Source organism: Haliotis cracherodii, unplaced genomic scaffold (assembly GCF_022045235.1).
Source record: "Haliotis cracherodii isolate W230 unplaced genomic scaffold, xgHalCrac1.p SCAF_15, whole genome shotgun sequence".
Taxonomy (NCBI): Eukaryota; Metazoa; Mollusca; class Gastropoda; order Lepetellida; family Haliotidae; genus Haliotis; species Haliotis cracherodii.
Window position 1 is genome coordinate 30,859,155 of NW_027266270.1, and position 21,713 is coordinate 30,880,867.

Here is a 21,713-nt window from a genome sequence, read left to right on the forward strand (position 1 = left end):
AAAAATATATATATGTACAAAAAAATGTATACATACATTATATACACAATAATCTAATTACAGTGTAAATGACATATGCTATATAGTTTTCCTTGATTAACATGACACGTGTCAATAAAGTTCTCCAAACGTAACGAATATTTGTTCATAAAATATATGTTGAAAACCTCTAAAATGTATCATATTTTTAATACTTCGTAACATCTTCATAATATTTCACAAAATTCCACGTGAAGCCACGTAATAACGTAAATGCAATAACATTTCACAAAAAGTGAAGATTACGCAATAAAATGAGATACAAGTTTTCAACTAACAAAACATAATTAACATTAAAACAAACAACAACAAAAGTATGCAGATGTGATTGAAAGATATTCGTAATTGAATGTCTGTGATAATTTGATATGCTGTAAGTCATACACTTTCATTGCCTGAGCATAAGAACTAATATTTTATTTACTAGCGGAAGGGTGTTTAAGCCTAATTATTTTTATCTTTTTTATCTTTTAATGATCTATGTGCGTGTGTTTGTTGTCCAACACCACTTTCAGCAATATTCCAGCTATATCACGGCGGTCTGATTATAACTGACTCTGGCCCAGACACACCAGTGGCTGATATCATGAGCAATGTCCGACACTATTGGGGTACGATGACACGTTGTCAACAAGAAACCGAGCCTGATTTATTTTATTCACCTCTTACGTCCAGCATAGTTTATTGGGGACCTATACCTGGGATGTATCACCTGAAAAGATCTGATAGCGTGGCCATTGTGTTATTATACCTGTCATATGTGGCGTGAGTGAGCGTGCTTGAGGTGATGGAGTGAGTGAGTGAGTTGTGTTTAACGCCGCTTTTAACATTATTCCAGTTATATCACGGCGTGCCAGCTTAATGTGGGAGGAAAGCCCGAAGTGATGCAGGTCTCAGACGATTAGCACGGGTATGGTGCTGACAAACCTAGAAACATAATCAGGGCGAACCGGGATTCGAACCAACAATCATAGGTTTCTGGCGTGCCCAAGGGACGCAACTCTGCACAGCGAATCGCGGCGCCTTAGACGACTGGGCCACCCGTGCCCCCCCCCCCCCCTTGGAGGTTACATGGTGATGGTGGCGGTGGTATGGGTGTGTTACTATCGTTGATGTGGTGACGATGGCATCTTAACAGCGAGGCCCATGATGCTATTCAAAATAACAGCAATCTCATAAGCGAAAATATAGACTCTCGCTGTACTAGGTTAATGGGGCTTTGCGTCGCTTTTATTACCACTATTAAGGCAACATTAATGCTGGAAAATCCAAGAGGCGTCATACATTGTACAGATATGGGGAATCGAACCCGCACCTTCGCTATGACGAACAAACTCTTTTACACATACGTACACGCTATATGTTAGCTTTGTTTGATTGACAGGTGACATTTACGAATGGAATGCGGGTTAAACATTTTTAAGCATTAAAAGTTAAATCAACGGTTCAGTTCAATAATATACAAATATAAATCATATTAACATGGAATGGAATGTATTCTATTACACAAATCAGTTAGTGAAATAAAGTCTAGGAGATTTAAAGAATGTAAAATTTAAAAAACACACGAATGGAGAGTCGGACACAAGCATACGTGACCTGGTTTGGCAAACTGTCGTTAATACGGTAATACGTTCATGAAAATATCATGAAATACACAGCAACCGGGATTTGAACCCACAATCATAAGTTTCTGGAGCGCCTAGGGGACGCAACTCGGCATAGCAGCCTGCGGCGCCTGCGACAACTTGACGACTCGCGCCCTGCGTGTGAAAGATAAATATCTCTGATTGTATATATAATGTTTAACATATTCCTATTTTCAACATCATACACGTTCTGCACACAATAGTGGTGCATGTCTATATTAAATTGTAGGAATTTGTCCACGCCGGATATGACGAATTCGGGTTAAGCGAAGTAAACGATTACAAATTATGCTAAAAGGGAACTTGGATTGAGCGAACTGAAAGTACATTTGTAGTATTTTGATACAATTAACCTGTAACAGTTAATGTCATATTCGAATATCTCATCAACGGATAACAAGAAGTTTTGGTTTTCCCTATACGAGATATCGGAAGTCGACTTGTATGATAAAATACGACTTTTATACAGCTAAATGTGTCATATGACATCATGGCAGGTCACGTGACACTTGCTGCTCAATAACGCGATCTTGGTACAAGAAACAAATTATGAGTGTGTGCATGTGAATATGTACAAAACATAATACGATGCATAATGCACAGAAACATTAAAAATGTAAATATGTATCGAATATACAGGAGGTAATAAATACAAAAGATTGAACACAGGCAATGGTGGACTTCCCTAGGTAAATATGATGGCGAAAAGTGTAGAACGAGTATTTATCAACTTAAAATAGCAAACTTATTTTTTTACTTCCTTAAGATTCTTGTAACATTTTAGCTAAATTTGACAACAGAAAGGGGATTTTTAATCGCAACATGCAATATCCAATAATAATAACAATAACAAAATATTGACAAAATGCATATTTCTTTGCAAAGAAGGTAGGCCACGTCAAGTTTTAATTTGGTCAAAAGACATTTGTTTGCATATATTACGTTAACTGTACAACAGAAAATTTGGCACAAATAGTTTATCAAATTGAATACCTAAATTAAACATAAACGCGCTTAACACAAAACGTCTACATGGTAGACCGGTGTATAAAGGTTCATAAAGGCGCACAGAGTTCGGCAAATTGGCAGTTTTAGCAAATTTGATTCAAGTAGTTCAAAACCTACTTCGTATACAAACTAAAAATTCATGATTTTTATCAGTCTAATAGTGACTGATTGTCTCACGCATTGCACAAAATACAAAGCCGAGGCCAAGATTAATTATGTTAACGTTCTTCATAAAGTTGAGTGGAAACGATTTTATCTTTTTATTAATTATGTAATATTTCCATTTTCGACAGTGGTAAACCGAAATCGCCAACGCATACGTTTATTTATATCTAACAATTACCAAGGGAGTAAAACTCAACCAAACTATGACACCATTTTGATGTAGACTATAGTACTAGGATGACATACCAAAGTAGCCCTAATACAGGTGAACACAGCAAAACAAAGACGATATCACATGGAATGGAGGATCTTTAGAAAGATGAGACGATGAACACTTGGTGGTCGCCCATCAAAGCACGAACGGTAATATTTCCTTTTAAAGGAAGCCATCGACCGGTACCCAAAAGGCTGGCAGAGCTGACGTAACGCGTGGCCTAATACGTCACAATTCTGCACACGGCCCCAGTGTTATATATACCTGTTAGGGTTTATGATCAAAACAAATCATTGACGCTATAATACACGTAACTGTTGGCCTCTTTGTGGGATAAATAGCATTCGGTGGTTACACGTAATGCGACTGTACAATGTCAACAGCTTATTAGAATAAATGAGATTGTATGAGTTTATGTTGAAATGACTTGGACGGATTTATGGAGATCTTAGATTTTCACGATCATTTTCGGGATCATTATAGATGTTTTTCAATCCCTCTTTCTAAAAAGATTTCGCCATTTCGTTCCGGTGACAACTTTAAAAATCTTTTCAACATCATAAAAAATCGTTGTTCTTAAAACACACATGAATTACTAACGTCAACCAACAAATGACATTTTTCATAGCGTAATCAAGAAATATGAAACACATTGATTGTAGTCAATACGTCACTTATACTCAATAAGTCACAGCTTCTGATGACGCAGTTTCATAAAAAGACGTCATCATGACGTCATCTATTACGGCTCATTTTCGTTCCTGACTGTGACGTGGAACATCTGCTATTTGATAAAGGCAGTGTGGTATTACTGTGCTTTGTTCACAGACATGACAGACACTCAGTTCTTCCTGTAGGGCTTTGGGACTTGGGGCCAGTTGAACTTGTAAACTAAGCGTGTGCCCTCGATCCTGGACATCAGGCCTGACTTGTAGTAGTGTCTGTGGAGGAAGGGCATACCGTTAGGGAAATAGCTTATTGGACTTCTTGAATAGATTACTGTGTTGTATCTCATTCCACTGGTACATGTATTAATTTATACTACTACTGCTGGTGCTGCTGCTGTTGCTTCAACTACTACTTTTTCTTCAACTACTATTTATCACTCTACCCCATTTATTGCTGCGAATGTTCCTACTAACCCCACTTCTACTACTGATACGATCGCCGGTCACGTCATGGCAAAAGACTTTAAAAGATGGTACTTGTTGATACCCTGCCTGACGCGCGGGCACACGCACACACACATACACACCCTGTCTGACGCACGCGCACACACACCCACACATACCCTCCCTGACGTATGAACGCGACTACCTCAACATCTGCAACTGCTATTTCTTCAACTACGACAACATCAACTCACCTAATGCCGCGGCTGAGCTTCTCGAAGGTCATGTCCCTCTTGCGTTTCTTCTCCCCCCACATTCGACTCATCACGGTGGTGTCCACGAACTTGAACGTGCCCTCGCTTCTGTTGACCCACTTGGCGAGGTCCGGTCGGTTCTCCAAGACTTGCAGGATGAACTTCCACAGCAACACGTTCTTGGCCCCTGGGGAGAAAATGGCGAGTTACAGCGCAATTCATAAAGGAAGCCATCGAGGCTCATACAACGTTGCGTATCCTACAAGGTGCCATTTTCAGCGTCAAGTTCTTCACTCTGCACGTAAGTGTGTTTGTTTGTGTGGTGTTCCAGTATTGTCTGGTCCAGACATCATAAACAAATCTGGACCAGATAACCCAGTGATTGGCATCATGAGCATCGATATAAACGGTTAGGATACGATAGCATTCGTCAACCAAATGAGCACCCGATCCTTTTAGTGGCCTCTTACAACAAGCATAGTCGCCTTTTACGGCAAGCATGGGTTGCTGAATCAATTCTAACCTGGATCCACCAGTCCTAACTGGTGCTTATAACAATGGAGACGAATGCAGAATGAAAATTACATTGTGACGTATTAAAGTCACGTGTTGCCGTAGGTCGTCCAGCTTTTGGGTATCGCTCGATGAAGCATGTCACGTAGAAACATTTTATATAACATTTTTTTAAAAATAACGATAATATTTTGGTGAAAAGTCACTTACACCCAATACGGAAATCAGTCGACTGGAAACTAACGTGATAGGATAACGGAATTTGACTGGTTGTGGGTGAAAACGTTCACGGATAGATACGCCAGTGAAACTAGATCACAAAACTCTGTCCCGAAATCGGTTTTGTTTAAAAACAGCATTTTAACTAAAATGAAAAGCACCTATTTCAAATTGTGTGTTAGGAGGAAACATCACGTCAAGAAAACACTTTGTCACCAAAAATATAACGTACACGCAAGAGAGTAACCAATCTCGAATTCCCAAAAATTCGAAATTAGCGAAAAAGTCAAAATAGCGATGGAAACACACAACAATAACGAGCGTCTAGACGAGCCACTAGAGATAACATTCTGTGATAAAACCGTATCGTTAACACGCTCTTTCCTGAACGGGATGCATGTCCCTAGATACCAACTAACGGTTAAGACAGGTAAATCTAGTCGACCAGATAACGCTAGATAGTGTGATGATGCTCACCTCGTCGGCTCTTGCAGTATGGTTTTACGTAATCCTCCTCGTCAGATTCCTCCAGACTGGCCAGGTCCGGTTTCTGTTTTGTCCAAAATTGGTCAAACGCAGGCAGAGATGGCTTGTATTCTGTTGAGGATTAATTACACATCAGTAAAGAGTGAATTGTCTTTGTTGCTTAACGCCGCACTCAGCAATATTCCAGCTGTGCGACGGTGGTCAGTAAATAATCGAGTCCAGACAATCCAGTAATTGACCTCTTAGGCAGAATTTTGTTTAACGTCAAGGTAATCAATATTTGAGCTATATCAAGGCTGCATGTGCATGAACGAGTCAGGACCAGACAAACCAGTGAATGAAAGCATGAGCAACGATCAAAATAATCGGGGCATGATGACACGCACCCTGGGGTGTTACAGAGCGGGACTATCTGCTTGTACTAGCCCGGACTTATGCCGATTTTATAGTGCTGCCCCACAGACATATCATGTCGAAGTCTAACATGGATACCCCAGACATATCATACTGACTTATACCTCATCCAGGGGGGCACGGGTGGCCCAGTCGCCTAAGGCGCCGCGATTCGCTGTGCAGAGTTGCGTCCCTTAGGCACGCCAGAAACCTATGATAGTGGTTTCGAATCCCGGTTCGCCCCGATTATGTTTCTAGGTTTGCCAGCACCATACCCGTGCTGGCGGGTTTCACCGAAGTGGTAAACGTCTGAGACCTGCATCACTTCGGGCTTTCCTCCCACATTAAGCTGACACGCCGTGATACGACTTGAATACTGTTAAAAGCGGCGTTAAACCAAACTCACTCACTCTCTATTCCTCATCCAAGCGCCAACCACTCTCATTTCTGAGCGCCATGGAGGTTATACCTTAAAGGGAGTACCATCGAAGGAACATTGTTGCTCTGTGTCGGTTTTCGTTTGTTCACATCGAAATTTCAGAATCAATATGGAAGGGAAGTTTCAGAAAGCTGATTTGACTGAAGAGACAACGCATCCTTCATTTTGACTTTGTTCAACTGAGGCCCCTTCTATGGGGGCTGCCTCATGTCCATGAAGGGGTAATGGGGCGTCACAAAGCGTCGTAGTGAACCGAATGTCGAAACATATAGGCTAACCAAATCGTGAGATTGGATTGTTTATTGAAACAGGACCCAGGCCTAAGGTTAACCACTATGAGGTAGCTTGAAGTGAGTGAATATAGTTTTACACCGCCTTTATAAATCTTCCAGCGTCAATTCCCACAGATCGTCGGGACATCAGGAGCCTTCGACATGGCGACCACACACCCTACCACTTGTATTGATGTCAACACAAACCTAACATTTGCCTACCTGTTTGTTCGAAGGACGTTGGGCTCGGGGCACCGTCGCTGAAGCTACTGTGGATGCTAGTTTCGCCGTCACTGTTGCAGTCTGTGCCAACAATCTCGTCCAGGAACGACAAGTCCTCCAACTCCAGAACAACTGCAACAACAGCAGACATGGTCATTGAAGAATTAATGGGTGAACGTTGTGCTACATCACTGTAAGCTGTACCACGTCTGTACCTCAATAAAGAACTGGTAATTTATTATGGGGGAGGGACGGTATTGTTGGAGATAGGTCATTCTATTTGTAAACAGTAGAACTGTGTCAATTTTTCATGACCCTCGCCACAATAGTTTTGACAAATTTACGTGACCTCCATTTTTGGATGGATTTTCTTCATGACCCCATTAATCTTGCCACACACCCTCACACCCCCCCCCCCCCCCCACACACACACACACACACACTCCTCTACTATGATATATGACCTATCTTAAACACGTAGGTGTAATTTCCCACATACACCATTCAAGTATTTTTGTTTCAGCTAAAGGTGTCTTAAATGCTTGACAAACACGTGTATCGATTTGTGTCTCGACATCATAATCAAATATTCTGAAAAGTACAGTTTATTTACCCTACAAAAGGCACACAATCGGTGACCTTCCAAACGGACATTTCGATGGCTCACTTCCTCTTAAATGTAATCGCGACGGGGGACGAATGACGGACACGTCACGGATACACACAACACTGACCCCAAAAAGGAAACAGTATTCGGTGAAGACAATATTGATGCGTCCTTGTCCATTTATTAAGAGACATCATTTCTAAGACAAAGGCACGCGAACGCCGACAGCGGAAGACGTCGCGAAGGAAACACTTACCACTTTGATTGTCGTCGTCGTCGTCGATCGAGACTTGGGGCATGTCGGGAAGGTCGGTCATCCATTCTGAAATTTCGGAATGATGAGTATTTCCCAAAACATCATTCTGGAGATCTAGTAAAAATTGTCATTGTTAACCAGAAATATATTTAGACACGCATCTTATGACCTTGAAATGAATTTTAGTCGCACATTTCAGACTTAACGTTTTTTAATAACTTGGTTCCCGAACCAGCTAACCTATAATTTTTATATTTTTACTGTTATATAGAATATAATTTGAATTAGTTTTACTCTAATTTCAGTATCGAGTAAAACAAATCTCAACGGATGTAGGCCAGTTTAGGAAAGCAGGTGACCCTTTGAGTTTTATTTTTTTATTTCATCCATTGAACATTTACTTTATCAATCATATTAAAAAAAACATGGAAAACAAATGCTCCAAATAAATGTAAAAAAGATGTAAAAAGTAAGAAACAGTAAGTTTTAATGGTATTAATGTGCTTTGAGCCATATCGCTTGGAGGACACTGTACCCATGTACTAATCATCTCCTTGTGAGGATAGAACCCGGGGCTTCGGCGCTACGAGCGTGCGCCTTATATAACAAATAGGCAACACCGCCATAAATACATTCAATTTACATTTCACACTATTCTACTATTATGCGTTGGTATTTTGAACAACATGAATGAACACTATAATCATAATCATCAAGACAAGTTGTTAAAAGGAATGTTAATGACTAATAAAGTAGAATATTATCAACTTGGCGGTTACCCTAGCCTCACAAATTTAAGGTCATCAGGACCCCATCTGTTCTCAAGGGAATCGGGGCGGCAGCGAGGCTAGTGGTTAAAGTGTTCACTCGTTACGCAAATGACGTAAACGGAGTGTAGAACATCATATAATATGCCAGTCAATTTAATAAAACGATTTTTATTTCCACTGTACAGGTGCTATTCATTCCCTTAGGGTTCTGACACAGGACGGCCTATATTCTCGAACCACGTAGTACCGCGGCATTTGTCGTATCGCGGCATTTCTGATTTCCGGTAGTTCACGCGGGAAACGCCTCTTAGCGGCTGTCGATTAACGCAAATCAGTAACTAGTAAATGCTCGCTTCGTTAACAATTTCAATTTCCTCGGAATGTTCCCGCCTGTAGCAAGTACGGAGTTACTAACGCGGTGATACCTACTTCTGCCTGACCCCGATCTATCAATGGACAACGATATAACCCGCAGTTTTCCAAGTAAACTTTCTCTATTGACCTGAAATAGATCATCTGCATATTCATGGTGACTAATAAGGTAACGGAAGTTACGTAGTCCACACATTTTTCCCGCACTGTGGATAGAATCTATTAGGAGATCATAAAGGCCATAATGCCATACTTAGAAATACGTTCTTCACTAGTAGTAGAGACCATATAATTAGACTATTATATGGTATCTGCTAGTAGCAAAATGATAAATACATACTTTTGGCATACTAGGGGTGCTTTTTATATATTTATTGCTAACCTTTAACATTTATCCATTTTTTTGGACAAATTATTGTCATTCATTTTTTTAAGCAATAATTTTAAAATACCATTCTGATACTTTGTTGTTGATTTTTTTAAATATTTTTCTCACTTTTCGGTAAATATGCATAAATACCTATTACTGATAGCATATTCAGAGTTTTACATGTGCTGTCTTTGCACTTGTCTGGACAAATCCCAGAAGTCTCGCATCATCATACTTAGTGGTTGGTAGAATTATGCCCTGTTTTTGTCCTATTCGGACCTGCATACACAACTTTTCCCTGTACCGCGAGCGGGGCACGGGTGGCCCAGTCGTCTAAGGCGCCCCGATTCGCTGTGCCCTGTTGCTCCCTTTGGCACGCCGCCCAAGTTATGTTTCTAGGTTTGTCAGCACCATACCCGTGCTCGTGGGTTTCACCGAAGTGGTGAGACCTGCATTACTTCGGGCTTTCCTCCCACATTAAGCTGACACGCCGTGATATAACTGGAATACTGTTAAAAGCGGCGTTAAACACAACTCACTCACACTGTACCGCGATACAATTGAGTTCTCTCCTTTGTCAAACTGAGCGTTCGGCCCGGCTTTTTACTCGGCGCTACTTATGTTAATAATGAACTAATGTGAATAATGAACTTTTATCAGTAGGATATGTTAGATAATATAGTTAAAGAACAAAAAATGCCATCTGATATAGAGAAGACGAATAATCATAAAGGTTAGTGGTTAGTTTGGTTCCGTTTAGCGTACAAAACAAGTAATGCGCTGCCCCGAGGTTGCAGGCTGTAGGAAGTTTTCGGATGTTGCAGGAAAACATCGGCAGATACTTTTGATGGACAAAAACATACGTGCTGTCACAATGTGTCCTTATAAAACAACTCCGGTTTTCCGGTGACACAGACCAATGGAACATCAATCATGAAAAATATAGACCGGTCTGGCTATTGAGAGGCGGCTGTCAGGACACGTGACCTACATACAAATAAAAAGTAGGCTTTCCTAACAACCAATCAACTTGCTCGGCTAATGTGGAAGGCTTCCCTTGGCATTGCAATCCGTTATGGCTATTCAAAAAATCATAAAAGGCTTTTTAGTTTGTGTGTTAGTTATTGTCAAGATTCTTTCACAGATTAACAATGAGGAATAATTCTCAGTGTCAAATCTTAGGAAGGCTATCAGAAATGTCGTATGACAGGCGTGTTTTAATCGGAAGACTTATTTAAACTTTCCGTCGAACATCCTGACAGCTGACATCCGAACGGATGATCAACGCCATTGGGTAATGTTGGAAAGTTTATGGATAAATGTAAATGAACTCTTAGATCAAGTTGACATTTATTTGTTCGACTCTAGACTACAAATTTATGTTAGCAGGAGACGCGACGCAATGGCATAGCGAAGTACTTAAAAGAATCCGGATCGTGTTTTCCTTTTAATATAAACTAAAGTCAAAGTAAACATGTAAGGGTATCTGATAGATCTAAAGTCGCATGTTTTCTTCACTGATTTAATTTGAAAGATAACCCTGTTATTTACGGTGTTAAAATAAAATGATTAAACATACCACTGATGTATCGCTCCTCGCTTGTCGCTAGTATTGTGTAGGTAGGGTGCATCTGATAATCGGTCATCTCGGCGTAGCCGGAGCCCAGTCCAGACTCCACGCATCCGCCGCCAGGCTGCATCGACTCTGAAGGCATAATGATTATATTTAGTTGAACCGGTCGATTTTAATGCCTTTTCAAGCTTGGGACACGGTGATTAGATTAGACGTATAAATATGCACTGTTATCTCAACGCTAATGATTACCATAGGAATTTTCCTTACACATTTGATTAATTGACATTTATGTAGATTTTATACGTTATGTTTTATACAAATTCACATTGTATAGAATGTTTCATTTGAATAGATACTGTTATCACCCTCATGTCTTTCCTTATCCTTAAAATAGTCTTACATGCCCAGCCGTATAATCAATAAAAGCGTTTTCGCATAATATACGCATTTACTCTGGTTTCGGTAATCATCGACAACTACAGAGCATTGTGATGTAACTACAGACCACTGTGATGTAACTATAGACTACTGCGATGTAACTACAGACCGCTGTCATATAACTACAGATCACTATGATGTAAAAACAGACCACTATGATGTAACTACAGACCACTTTGATGTAACTATAGACCATTGTGATGTAACTACAGAACACTATGATGTAACAACAGACCACTGTGATGTAACTACAGACCACTATGATGTAACTACAGATCACTGTGATGTAACTGGTATTGCTGACTACAACCCGCCGTGATATAACTGATATTGAGGACCACAGTTCGCTATGATATAATTTATACTTTGTAATACTTTCGCTGTGATATAGATAGTACTGCTGACACCAGTCCAACTGTGATATAACTGATATTGGGGACCACCGTCCGCGCTGATGTAACTGATACTGCTGACTACAGTCCTCCGTGATATAACTGATACTGCTGACTACAGTCCTCCGTGATATAACTGATACTGCTGACTACAGTCCTCCGTGGTAGAACTGATACTGCTGAGTACAGTCCTCCGTGATATAACTGATACTGCTGACTACAGTTCTCCGTGATATACAAGTAACTGATACTGCTGACTACAGTCCTCCGTGATATAACTGATACTGCTGACTACAGTCCTCCGTGATATAACTGATACTGCTGACTACAGTTCTCCGTGATATAACTGATACTGCTGACTACAGTTCTCCGTGATATAACTGATACTGCTGACTAAAGTTCTCCGTGATATAACTGATACTGCTGACTACAGTCTTCCGTGATATAACTGATACTGCTGACTATAGTTCTCCGTGATATAACTGATACTGCTGACTACAGTCCCCCGTGATATAACTGATACTGCTGACTAAAGTTCTCGGTGATATATCTGATATTGATGACTTCAGTCCGCCGTGATTTAACTGGTATTGCGGGATATAGCTGTGGTTTACGTAACTTAAAGATAATGCCTGTAGGCCGCCTGGATGAACGCTGTTATGATGTAGCAAAGCTTCGCGGATAACCAAAGAGGTATTATCCGCACGCTGTGATATATACTACTCAATAGAAGTTAAGGAGCACCCGATTCTTTCATAATACTACATCTGTCATGGTATTACAGATTAACTATAGTAATGGAGTGGCCCTTAACCTCTTTTGAGTTGTATAGTTATATGGATAGTTGATGGTAAGTGACAGTCAGACGGAAAATATCGGATACCTCTGATTGCTGCTGCAAGATCCTCTAACGTTGCCTCAGTGTCGTTTATCATTGTCGGCATGTGACTCTGGTAGTGACCGAACGTCTGACTAAACTCGGGTAGAGCTGTGTGCGGGTACTGGCAACAGAAATAAAGTCATAAACAAACACGCCAAGGTTTATCATTATTATAATATATTACAAATAATAGAGAACTGAAGTGTTTATCCACAGAAGTTTCAAATAATATTTGTTTGTTAGTTTGTTGTTTAACGCCGCACTCATTAGTATTCTAATTGTTTGACGACGGTCTGTAAATAATCGATTCTAGACCAGACAGTCCAATGATTGGCGTCACGTGCATTGATCTACGCTTTTTTTTTGTTTAACGCCGCAATATTCCAGCTATATGATGACGCTCTGTAAATAATCGAGTCCTGACCAGCCAGTCCAGTGATTGACATCATGAGCATCTATCTATCCTCGCAATTGGGATACGATGACATGCATCAACCAAGTCAGCGAGCCTGACCACCCGATCCCCTAAGTCGCCCCTTACGACAAGTATGGGTTGCTGAAGACCAGTTCTAACCCGGATCTTCACGGGTATCGACCCACGCAATTAGGATACGAGACATGCATCAACCAAGTGAGCGGGCCTGACCACCCGATCCCGTTAGTCGCCTCTTACGGCAAGCATGGGTTGCTGAAGACCAGTTCTAACCCGGATCTTCACGGGTATCGACCCACGCAATAAGGATACGAGACATGCATCAACTTAGTGAGCGGGCCTGACCACCCGTTTCCGTTAGTCGCCTCTTACGGCAAGCATGGGTTGCTGAAGACCAGTTCTAACCCTGATCTTCACGGGTATCGACCAACGCAATTAGGATACGAGACATGCATCAACTTAGTGAGCGGGCCTGACCACCCGTTTCCGTTAGTCTCACACAGCGTATCAAATTAACACAGAGAGACATAAATAAACACCCACTGTAGAATCCATGATTCGAACTTCCCAACCTGGCAGGTCAACCGTGACACGCCAACTGATTAAATCACATGACTATTCATATGTTTCCCTTGTATTGGGTTCAGAAAAAGGCAGTGTTCTGATTCATTCTTAGTTAGAGTCGACTTTTCAACCGGATGTCCGTATGTCCGATCTGTACAATATGGGGTAAAGGTTATGCAGCTCACTGTATGGCATAGAGAGGTTGGATGAGGTATGGCGGATGCACGTTGGATGCCAATAATAGCAGCTGATTTATCGCCGTGTGCAACACCGAGTCATACTAAATTCAATTACAGTAGGTGATATTGTCTTTATCACAGGGCATCATCATCATAATATTGTTATTATATCGAGGGCGGTCGGGTAGCCTACTGGTTAAAGTGTTCGCTCGTCTCGCCGAAGGCCCGGGTTCGATTCCCGACATGGGTACAATGTGTGAAGCCCATTTCTGGTGTCCCTCGCCGTGATATTGCTGAAAGCGGCGTAAAACCATACTCACTCACTCTTATTATATCGAACTTCCCGTTCGCTCGTCTCGCCGAAGGCCCGGGTTCGTCCCGAAATAGGTACAATGTGTGAAGTCCATTTCTGGTGTCCCTCGCCGTAAAATTGCTGGAATATTGCTGAAAGCGGCGTAAAACCGTACTCACTTTCTCTTATTATATCGAACTTCGTAAAATCGATGTATCGTTGAACGTTGTGCGTATGCCAACTGTTTATATAAGTCCCTTCGGTACAAGGGTCTAATATCAACACGCCGCTTATCTGATGTAAGTGAGTATGGTTACGTCGCCGCTTTTAGCAATATTCCAGCAATATCACGGCGGGGAGGAGGGGAGGGGGACCAAAAATGAGCTTTTCGCATTCTACCCATGTGGGGAATCGAACATGTTGGGCCGTGACGGGCGAACACTTTAACCACTTGGCTACGCCACCGCACCTATTAACTTTGAGTTAACGTGTGTTGAGTTTTGCTGCTTATTCATTTAACGCTACTGTATCGTAAAAGGGATCCACGGGGCATACTGACGAATCCTAGTGGTTAAAGCGTTCATCCGTCACGCCGAAGGCCCGGGTTCGATTCCCATATGGGTACACTGTGTGAAGCCCATTTAGACTGACGAACCGAGGTCTGGACCATCCGTCACGCCGAAGGCCCGGGTTCGATTCCCACATGGGTACACTGTGTGAAGCCCATTTAGACTGACGAACCGAGGTCTGGACCAGTCCATGGCATCTTACGTCAAGAAATGTTTGAGTGAATATGGTTTTACGCAGCTTGTATTACTTTTCCAGCAATATCACGTCGCGGGACACCATCAGTGCGCTTGAACCCGGACCTTAGGCGTGATGAGCAAACGTTTAACTACGAGACTACTAATTATGAAATAGTCCTGTCTTGATAAGTCTTAAGTCTTAACACATTGGTTAGTTTGTTTGATGTCTGTCTGTTTGTTGCTTAACGTCGCAATCAGTAATATTACAGCTATATCACGACAGTCGGCATATAATCGGGTTTCAACCAGTGGTTAACACCATGACCGTCGGGTCATCACCTTATCAACTAAAAGCCTGGCCGCCCATTTTGTCACCTAAAGCATACATTACTGGTTACCAATTCTACCCGCAATCCCAGGGCAAACCAACGGTCACGAAAACGACGACAGGCTTTTAGTAGCCATAATTTAATAGTCGGCTCTTATGGGGAACAGGGGACGTAAGCTGCTTATGAGTGAGTGAGTGAGTGAGTGAGTAGGGTTTTACGCCGCTTTTAACAATATTCCAGCAATATTACGGAGGGGGACACCAGAAATGGGCTTCACACATTGTACCCATGTCGGGAATCGAACCCGGGTCTTTGGCGTGACAAGCGAACGCTTTAACCACTAGGCTACCCGGCCGTCCCTACGCTGCTTCTGAATCCCAAAGGATATTGTTGAATCAAACGTTCCACACCTGGACCCCGTCAATCAAGAAGAGACTAAATTGGGGACCCTATGTCGGGTTAGAAAGGTCCCCAGCAAGCTATGCTGGTCGAAAGAGAGACTGAATAAATCGGGTGGTCAGGCTCGGTGATTTGGTTTATAGCGTGTCATCGAATCCTGGCGACGTGGATCGTTGCTCATAATATCAATCACTGGATTGTCTGGCCCAGATTTACTTACACGCCGGGCGCGTGCGTGCGTGCGTGCGTGCGTGTGTGTGTGTGTCTGTTGTTTAACGCCGCGTTCAGCAATGTTCCAGCTGTATACGGCTTGTAACCGAGTCCGGACCAGACAATCCAGTGATTGACACCATGGGCTTTAATATACGCATATCACATGCGCAAACCAAGTCAGCGAGCCTGACCATCAGATCCAGTTCGTGGTCACCATGAGTTGCTTAAGTTTAATTCTGACCCGGATGTTGACGGGTTAACGTTTAAGTGAAGCGGTACAAATAGATCACGAGGACGTTGTTTAAATAGGTTACCCATATAAAAAATCTCATATTCTTTCTCGGTACAAACCATTAGACAGACCCACAGAGTTGCGTACATTTGGGCAAACCAGAAATCTATGACACGCCGTGATATAACTGGAATACTGTTCAAAGCGGCGTTAAACCCAACGTTAAATAGCTCTACAAAATGATAAAAAATATTCATAATGTATACTTACAGAGGCTGTTAGCGCTGCCATCATGAGATCTTATGTGTAACTGAAAAACAAAAAAATATCATATCATAAATTGACAAGTCACGTGTTCACATACCGGACAGACCTAACAAGCGCGCGTCACGGGAAGATTTCGTCCTTAAGATTCTAAAAAAACACAGTTCAGCGGAGAAACATTCAGCGGAGGAACATTCACCGATTGGAACCAATATTGTTAATTATTCACTGAGTTTCTTACTTTTCGTGACGGCTTGGCGTATTCGTCTGTCAGGATATACATGCACACCGCTCTGGCGACAATCTAATGTTGATGTAGGTCAGACGATTACTGTGAAGCGGGATTTTCTTACATGGGATTTCCGAATCTAAATATAACTTCCTTTATGAGGCTGAACGTGGGAGTATGATTGGGTTTTCGGGAGACGGTGTTTCTCAGAACTAGATCAGATCAACCAGTCGCCGGGGCGCATTGTCGGGGTATATAATACGTTCAAGGGCATAAGATAAGAAGTTGAGTGAAGTAAAGGTTGCATAATGGATTTAGTCACGCGGTCTCTGCTGACAGGCTGCACCTGACAGGCTGCACCTGACAGCTAGTGAGTATTCGCGGGAAAACCAAGACAAATTACATACCACACATGTATCAACGCCTTTAAAACAATACACGATTGTATGTATAGAGTTATAGCTCAAATGGAATTGACTACTCTGTGTGTGCTTGGGAGAGAGAGAGAGAGCGAGAGAGAGAGAAAGAGAGAGAGAGAGAGAGAAAGAGAGAGAGAGAGAGAGAGAGAGAGAGAGCACCCAACCTAATGAAATTAATGGATGTAGTATCGAGACACTCGTTCTACAAACAAGGGATACTACAAGTATATTAGCAGCGGAAACAATAGAGAGTTAAACATGGCAATAACAAATAACATCTCTGATGTGTCCAGTTCTCGTAGGTCCGCTTTTAGCAGTTTTCAGTAAGTAGCATATCGAGTCGTGTCAACTTAATTTTGACACTTTTTATCATTCATCGTAACAAACTTTACAGAGACAGTTTTTTTTCCCGAACACTGAAAGTATAATCAATCATATATGGTTGAGAGGTGCCCATGCATTGACATACCAGAGGCCATCTACCGACTCTGGACATACTAATTCCTCGAAAACTGCTTAGAAATATGACCGCACCTTTAATGCTAAACCTGGCCCAGAAATACTGCTATCACTTTTGAATAAGGTCGACTATACATGAGTTACAGTGACCTCATCTGGTGCTGAGCCACCGGATATCCTGCTACTAATATATATATATATATATATATATATATATATACACCATGAGGGTCCGTGGTTGTTTTTTTTAACCTGGAGAACAGACATTTATATTCTATATATAGGTCCCAAGCAGCCCAACCCACTAGCAATATAAAACCAGCATAAGTACGTTATAGTAACACACACACCCCCACACACACACCCCACCCCACCCCCACAAACACACACCTAAACCCCCGCGCGCGCACATACATACACATCGCTTTATAAGTGCAATCATCTTGAAGACCACGTTAAACACCATTTCACCTCACTTCATTTGATACTCGTGTAGTTTTATTTTTTTGCAATACACATACATGCATTTAAATGATTAATATAATGGGGTGACAGTTGTAAAAGACAACCGCATCTAATACAGGAAACAACATATGCTGGCCGGTGTATGGCTCGTGACGATAAGCGGGGCTCCACACAAAGTTCATGGTCTACATAAATTCCTGGGATGACATATCCGGCAATGTCTCCTTTCTGTGCTAGCATTTACCCGAGGAGCACCCAGATAATGGGGGACCCACTTCCTGATTCAAGCCGTGCACTCCATTTCAGACGCCGTGACACACAATACCGCGTCTTAAACGTCCCCCAAACAAGACAACCCACGCTACAAGCCCGTACTATCAGCCTGTCGTTTTACAACGATTTGAGTGCACCCTGACCCTGTCGTCTCTTAACGCGCCACAATTCGCTGTGCAGAGTTGCGTTCCGTAACATGCCAGAGACAAGATGGTGGGTTCGAATCTTAGACTCTGCTTCTAGCTCTGCCAGCACGTGCTTGTGTGTCTCACTAAAGTGGTACACGTTCAAGACCTGTGCGAAGCTGAAACGCCGTGATGCAAATTGAATACTGATCAAAGAGGCATAAACCAAACTCACGCTATGATGACTGTCGGTGTTTATGTCACAGACGCTCGTAAACGGACACAACAAGCATTTTTCTTCCGTAGAGAGGAAGCTATATAATCTAGTCGTACAGAGAACCATATTTCCATCTGACATTTAAGTTGCATGCTTTAGATACAGACGCTTTGCCTACAACTGTATTAAGGTTGACTCCTAATACATTACAATTGTATTAAGGTTGACTCTTAACGTATTACAATTGTATTAAAGTTGACTCTTAATGTATTACAATTGTATTAAGGTTGACTTTCCGCGTATTACAATTGTATTAAGGTTGACTCCTAACGTTTTTCAGTTGTATTGAGGTTGACTCCTAATACATTACAATTGTATGAAGGTTGACTCTTAACGCATTGCAATTATATGAAGGTTGACTATTGACATATTACAATTGTATTAAGGTTGACTCTTAACGTATTAACGAGAATGTCTCCGCCGTCAGCGTTTATTGAAGATTTTCAAATACAGATCTTCAACAAACATCTTGAATATAAAGGTTGTTTTCAGCTCAAACAGTGTAAACGTGCCGGACTGGGGTAAGTCTCTACCCGGTACTTGTATTATCGGCAAGTAGGGTGACCCTAGTGGGTATTGATTTACGATTTGTTAACATTTCGTCAACACAATCTTGTTGAGCAGGTGATGTGTCACCCGTACCTCTGATTGTTGGTTGCAACAAGTTACAGGAGTCAATTGTTGCCTCCCCAGCCCCAACCCCAACACCAGCCCCAGCCCCAACCCCAACCCCAACCCCAACCCGCCTTAGCTAACATGCATTATGGAGATGTAGTTACTTTATAAAGGTTCAGATTACCATCGGATAGCAAGAGCAAGGGTCAGACGCGATCCAGTTGACACTCCTAGCAATATCTGTTAAGCGGCACTTTACAAGGTGTAATATTAACGGAGATATCTTCTTTATCCTGTCAATGCGGCGTTTCAGTACAGACGGTAGTAGTTACAGCATCTGTACTTGAAACGTCACACTGGAACAGTAAATAAACCAAATGCCTTCAGTCATAACAGCCCTCTACTTTGTTTGTTACTAGCCTTATTATATTTCTTTAATCTGGCAATTATTGTCATAATTACACAGAGACAATATAACGGTATAAAGGATCTAATTACAACATCTAGGTCTGAACTGGATATAGGCACTGCACCTCGTTTACCAAAACAGCAATAAATGCAGGTTACTAATCATTATTGATTTACAGATGCTAAATAGAAAACAAGCCAAAATGTTCGTACCCAAATATGATCAAATCCCTCTTATCACCGCGATAATGTCACGAGCCAAACTGACTTGCCCTATCAACTATGATTGCGTTATCTCAAAGCCTTTGTTTACACAATAGCCCGAGAACACATAACAGTATTACTTAAGGTACAGATAACACGCGTGCAGCTCGTGTAATCGCTGTCCTGCTTGCTGTTTTGTCATCTGCATATAACAGTCACGATGATAAAATTATGACAGAATTATTGCTTTTGATATTTTGTTCATAAATAGGTATTGCAATCACGTATTAAGGGTATTGTTTTGTTTTGAAAAGATTCTGACATATATAACCGAAAACAGCTGTCTAACACAAACCGTCGAACCGCAGAGATGTACAGCATCATATTGACGGTTGTGTTGCACGTGCTATATTTTCCAAAATTACCGTTTTAAATCAATACTTTAACTAACCTGTTCTTTCCACAATATTAGACCTGATTATTTTTAAATGTTATTTAAAGCCAAACTTATAAATGAAAAAAGCGTTATTAAATGTCACAGGGGAGTGTCTTTTTAACGAAAGATAGAGCACCGTCAGTACAATCACTCAACCATATGTATTTGCATGTATTGCTTCAATTGCAAATCTTAAAGCTTTTTTGTTTTGTTAAAAAACATACTTGTTTTATGATAAGCTCCAGTACATAGGAATTTAACTGTACTCAGTTTCAATTTAATACTTAAATGTCTTTTATATAAAAGCATATATGATAAATGAATATGCACTTATGCAAGTCATAAAAACACAAGAAATAACAATTATTATCGATTATTGAATTTATAAAATAAAACACACATTCAGACACAACTCGACGCTCATACAAGACTTTAAGTCCAATTTTCTACTCACCTGTATTGTAGCGTGGGGGCGAGGTGGAGAGATCTGTCAGACTGAGCATTCACGTCTATCGCGTTCAGTGTTATGATGCGAGACAAGTCCGGTTTCTCCGAGAATACTAAGCGTTTTTCGAAGAGGATTTATTTATATATATCATCATGAGGCTGCGCATGCGCGTAGGATCACTGAATTATGCCCCCTGCATTGCATTACAAACAAGGTCACATCAGCATGCTTGAATGAGTCGTTCACATGGAATGCAATACCACTAAAGCGCGCTCTAACAGCGCAATATTTACAATTGTATGCGCCTACAGATTCGGGGAAGCCAACAGTAGGTCGAGAGGACGGGAGAGGTGTATAGATAGGGTGGGGTCTTTAAATTTGGGAGGAGCTTGCGGAGTCAGTTTGAATATTTTTTATATCTTTGGTGAAACTGGTCGCCGTAGTTTCTTTGTATTTAGAACCTTTTGTTTTATTTATGTAACGGAATGTGAAGCGATTGCGTAAAGGACCATTTCTAAAGCAAGTACTTTTAGAACCGTCATCAACTTTGTGTATCCTCGTATGTAATTTGACGAGGGTACCCACCCCACTCCATCCTTTTTGGCGTGTACTAAACATGTTCAAGTGTGAAAAAACACATATATGAATCATTTGGTAACATGTTTTCAATAAAATAACCAGTTTACTTAAAATGCCTAATAAACTCAAATTTATTCCCGAACTAATTATTACACGTATTAAAAACGCTCGTTTGTCACGTTCACTGCTATGAACCTTGCTGACACAATGGGACAAGATCGTTTTCTCCGAGAATCAACACACCCATCACGTGCATCCTCCCCTTTTCCAAATAACAGTGCATCCGTCTATTATGTTCACTTTTATGATGCTTCGTGACCGCCTCCGTGGTCTAGTGGTAGAGCGTCCGCCCGGAGAGCGGAAGGTCCGGGGTTGCTCCAGCCGAGTCATACCAAAAGACGTTAAAAGATGGTTATTGTTGTTACCCTGTCTGGCGCTCGGCATTAAGTTGATAAAACAAGAACTGGTCTTCTGATTGG

At 41.4% G+C, this 21,713-nt stretch overlaps 1 protein-coding gene across 2 annotated transcripts; it reads right to left on the reverse strand.

Moving 5' to 3' along the window:
* Positions 1–20,747, reverse strand: LOC139462508 (ETS-related transcription factor Elf-1-like). 2 transcript variants are annotated; one of them, XM_071244279.1, is made up of 9 exons: positions 20,662–20,747; positions 16,304–16,343; positions 12,650–12,767; positions 10,940–11,065; positions 7,849–7,914; positions 6,986–7,117; positions 5,651–5,770; positions 4,442–4,628; positions 1–4,016 (listed from the first exon to the last, which is right to left on the reverse strand). In XM_071244279.1, the coding sequence occupies exons 2-9, from the start codon at positions 16,325–16,327 to the stop codon at positions 3,917–3,919; spliced, it is 873 nt and encodes a 290-aa protein (XP_071100380.1). In that variant the 5' UTR covers positions 16,328–16,343; positions 20,662–20,747; the 3' UTR covers positions 1–3,916. The 2 variants fall into 2 exon arrangements, with proteins under 2 accessions (XP_071100380.1, XP_071100381.1); XM_071244280.1 differs by lacking the exon at positions 20,662–20,747 and adding an exon at positions 16,539–16,586.
* Between the last annotated feature and the right edge of the window lie 966 nt (positions 20,748–21,713).

Excerpts from the sequence above, each read along its gene's own strand:
- LOC139462508 (XM_071244279.1), bottom strand. The coding sequence starts at position 16,327 with ATGATGGCAGCGCTAACAGCCTCT. Across the intron at positions 12,768-16,303 it reads TGGCAGCGCTAACAGCCTCT|TACCCGCACACAGCTCTACC; the intron begins GTAAGTATACAT and ends TTCTGTTGCCAG. Across the intron at positions 5,771-6,985 it reads AACGTCCTTCGAACAAACAG|AATACAAGCCATCTCTGCCT; the intron begins GTAGGCAAATGT and ends AATCCTCAACAG.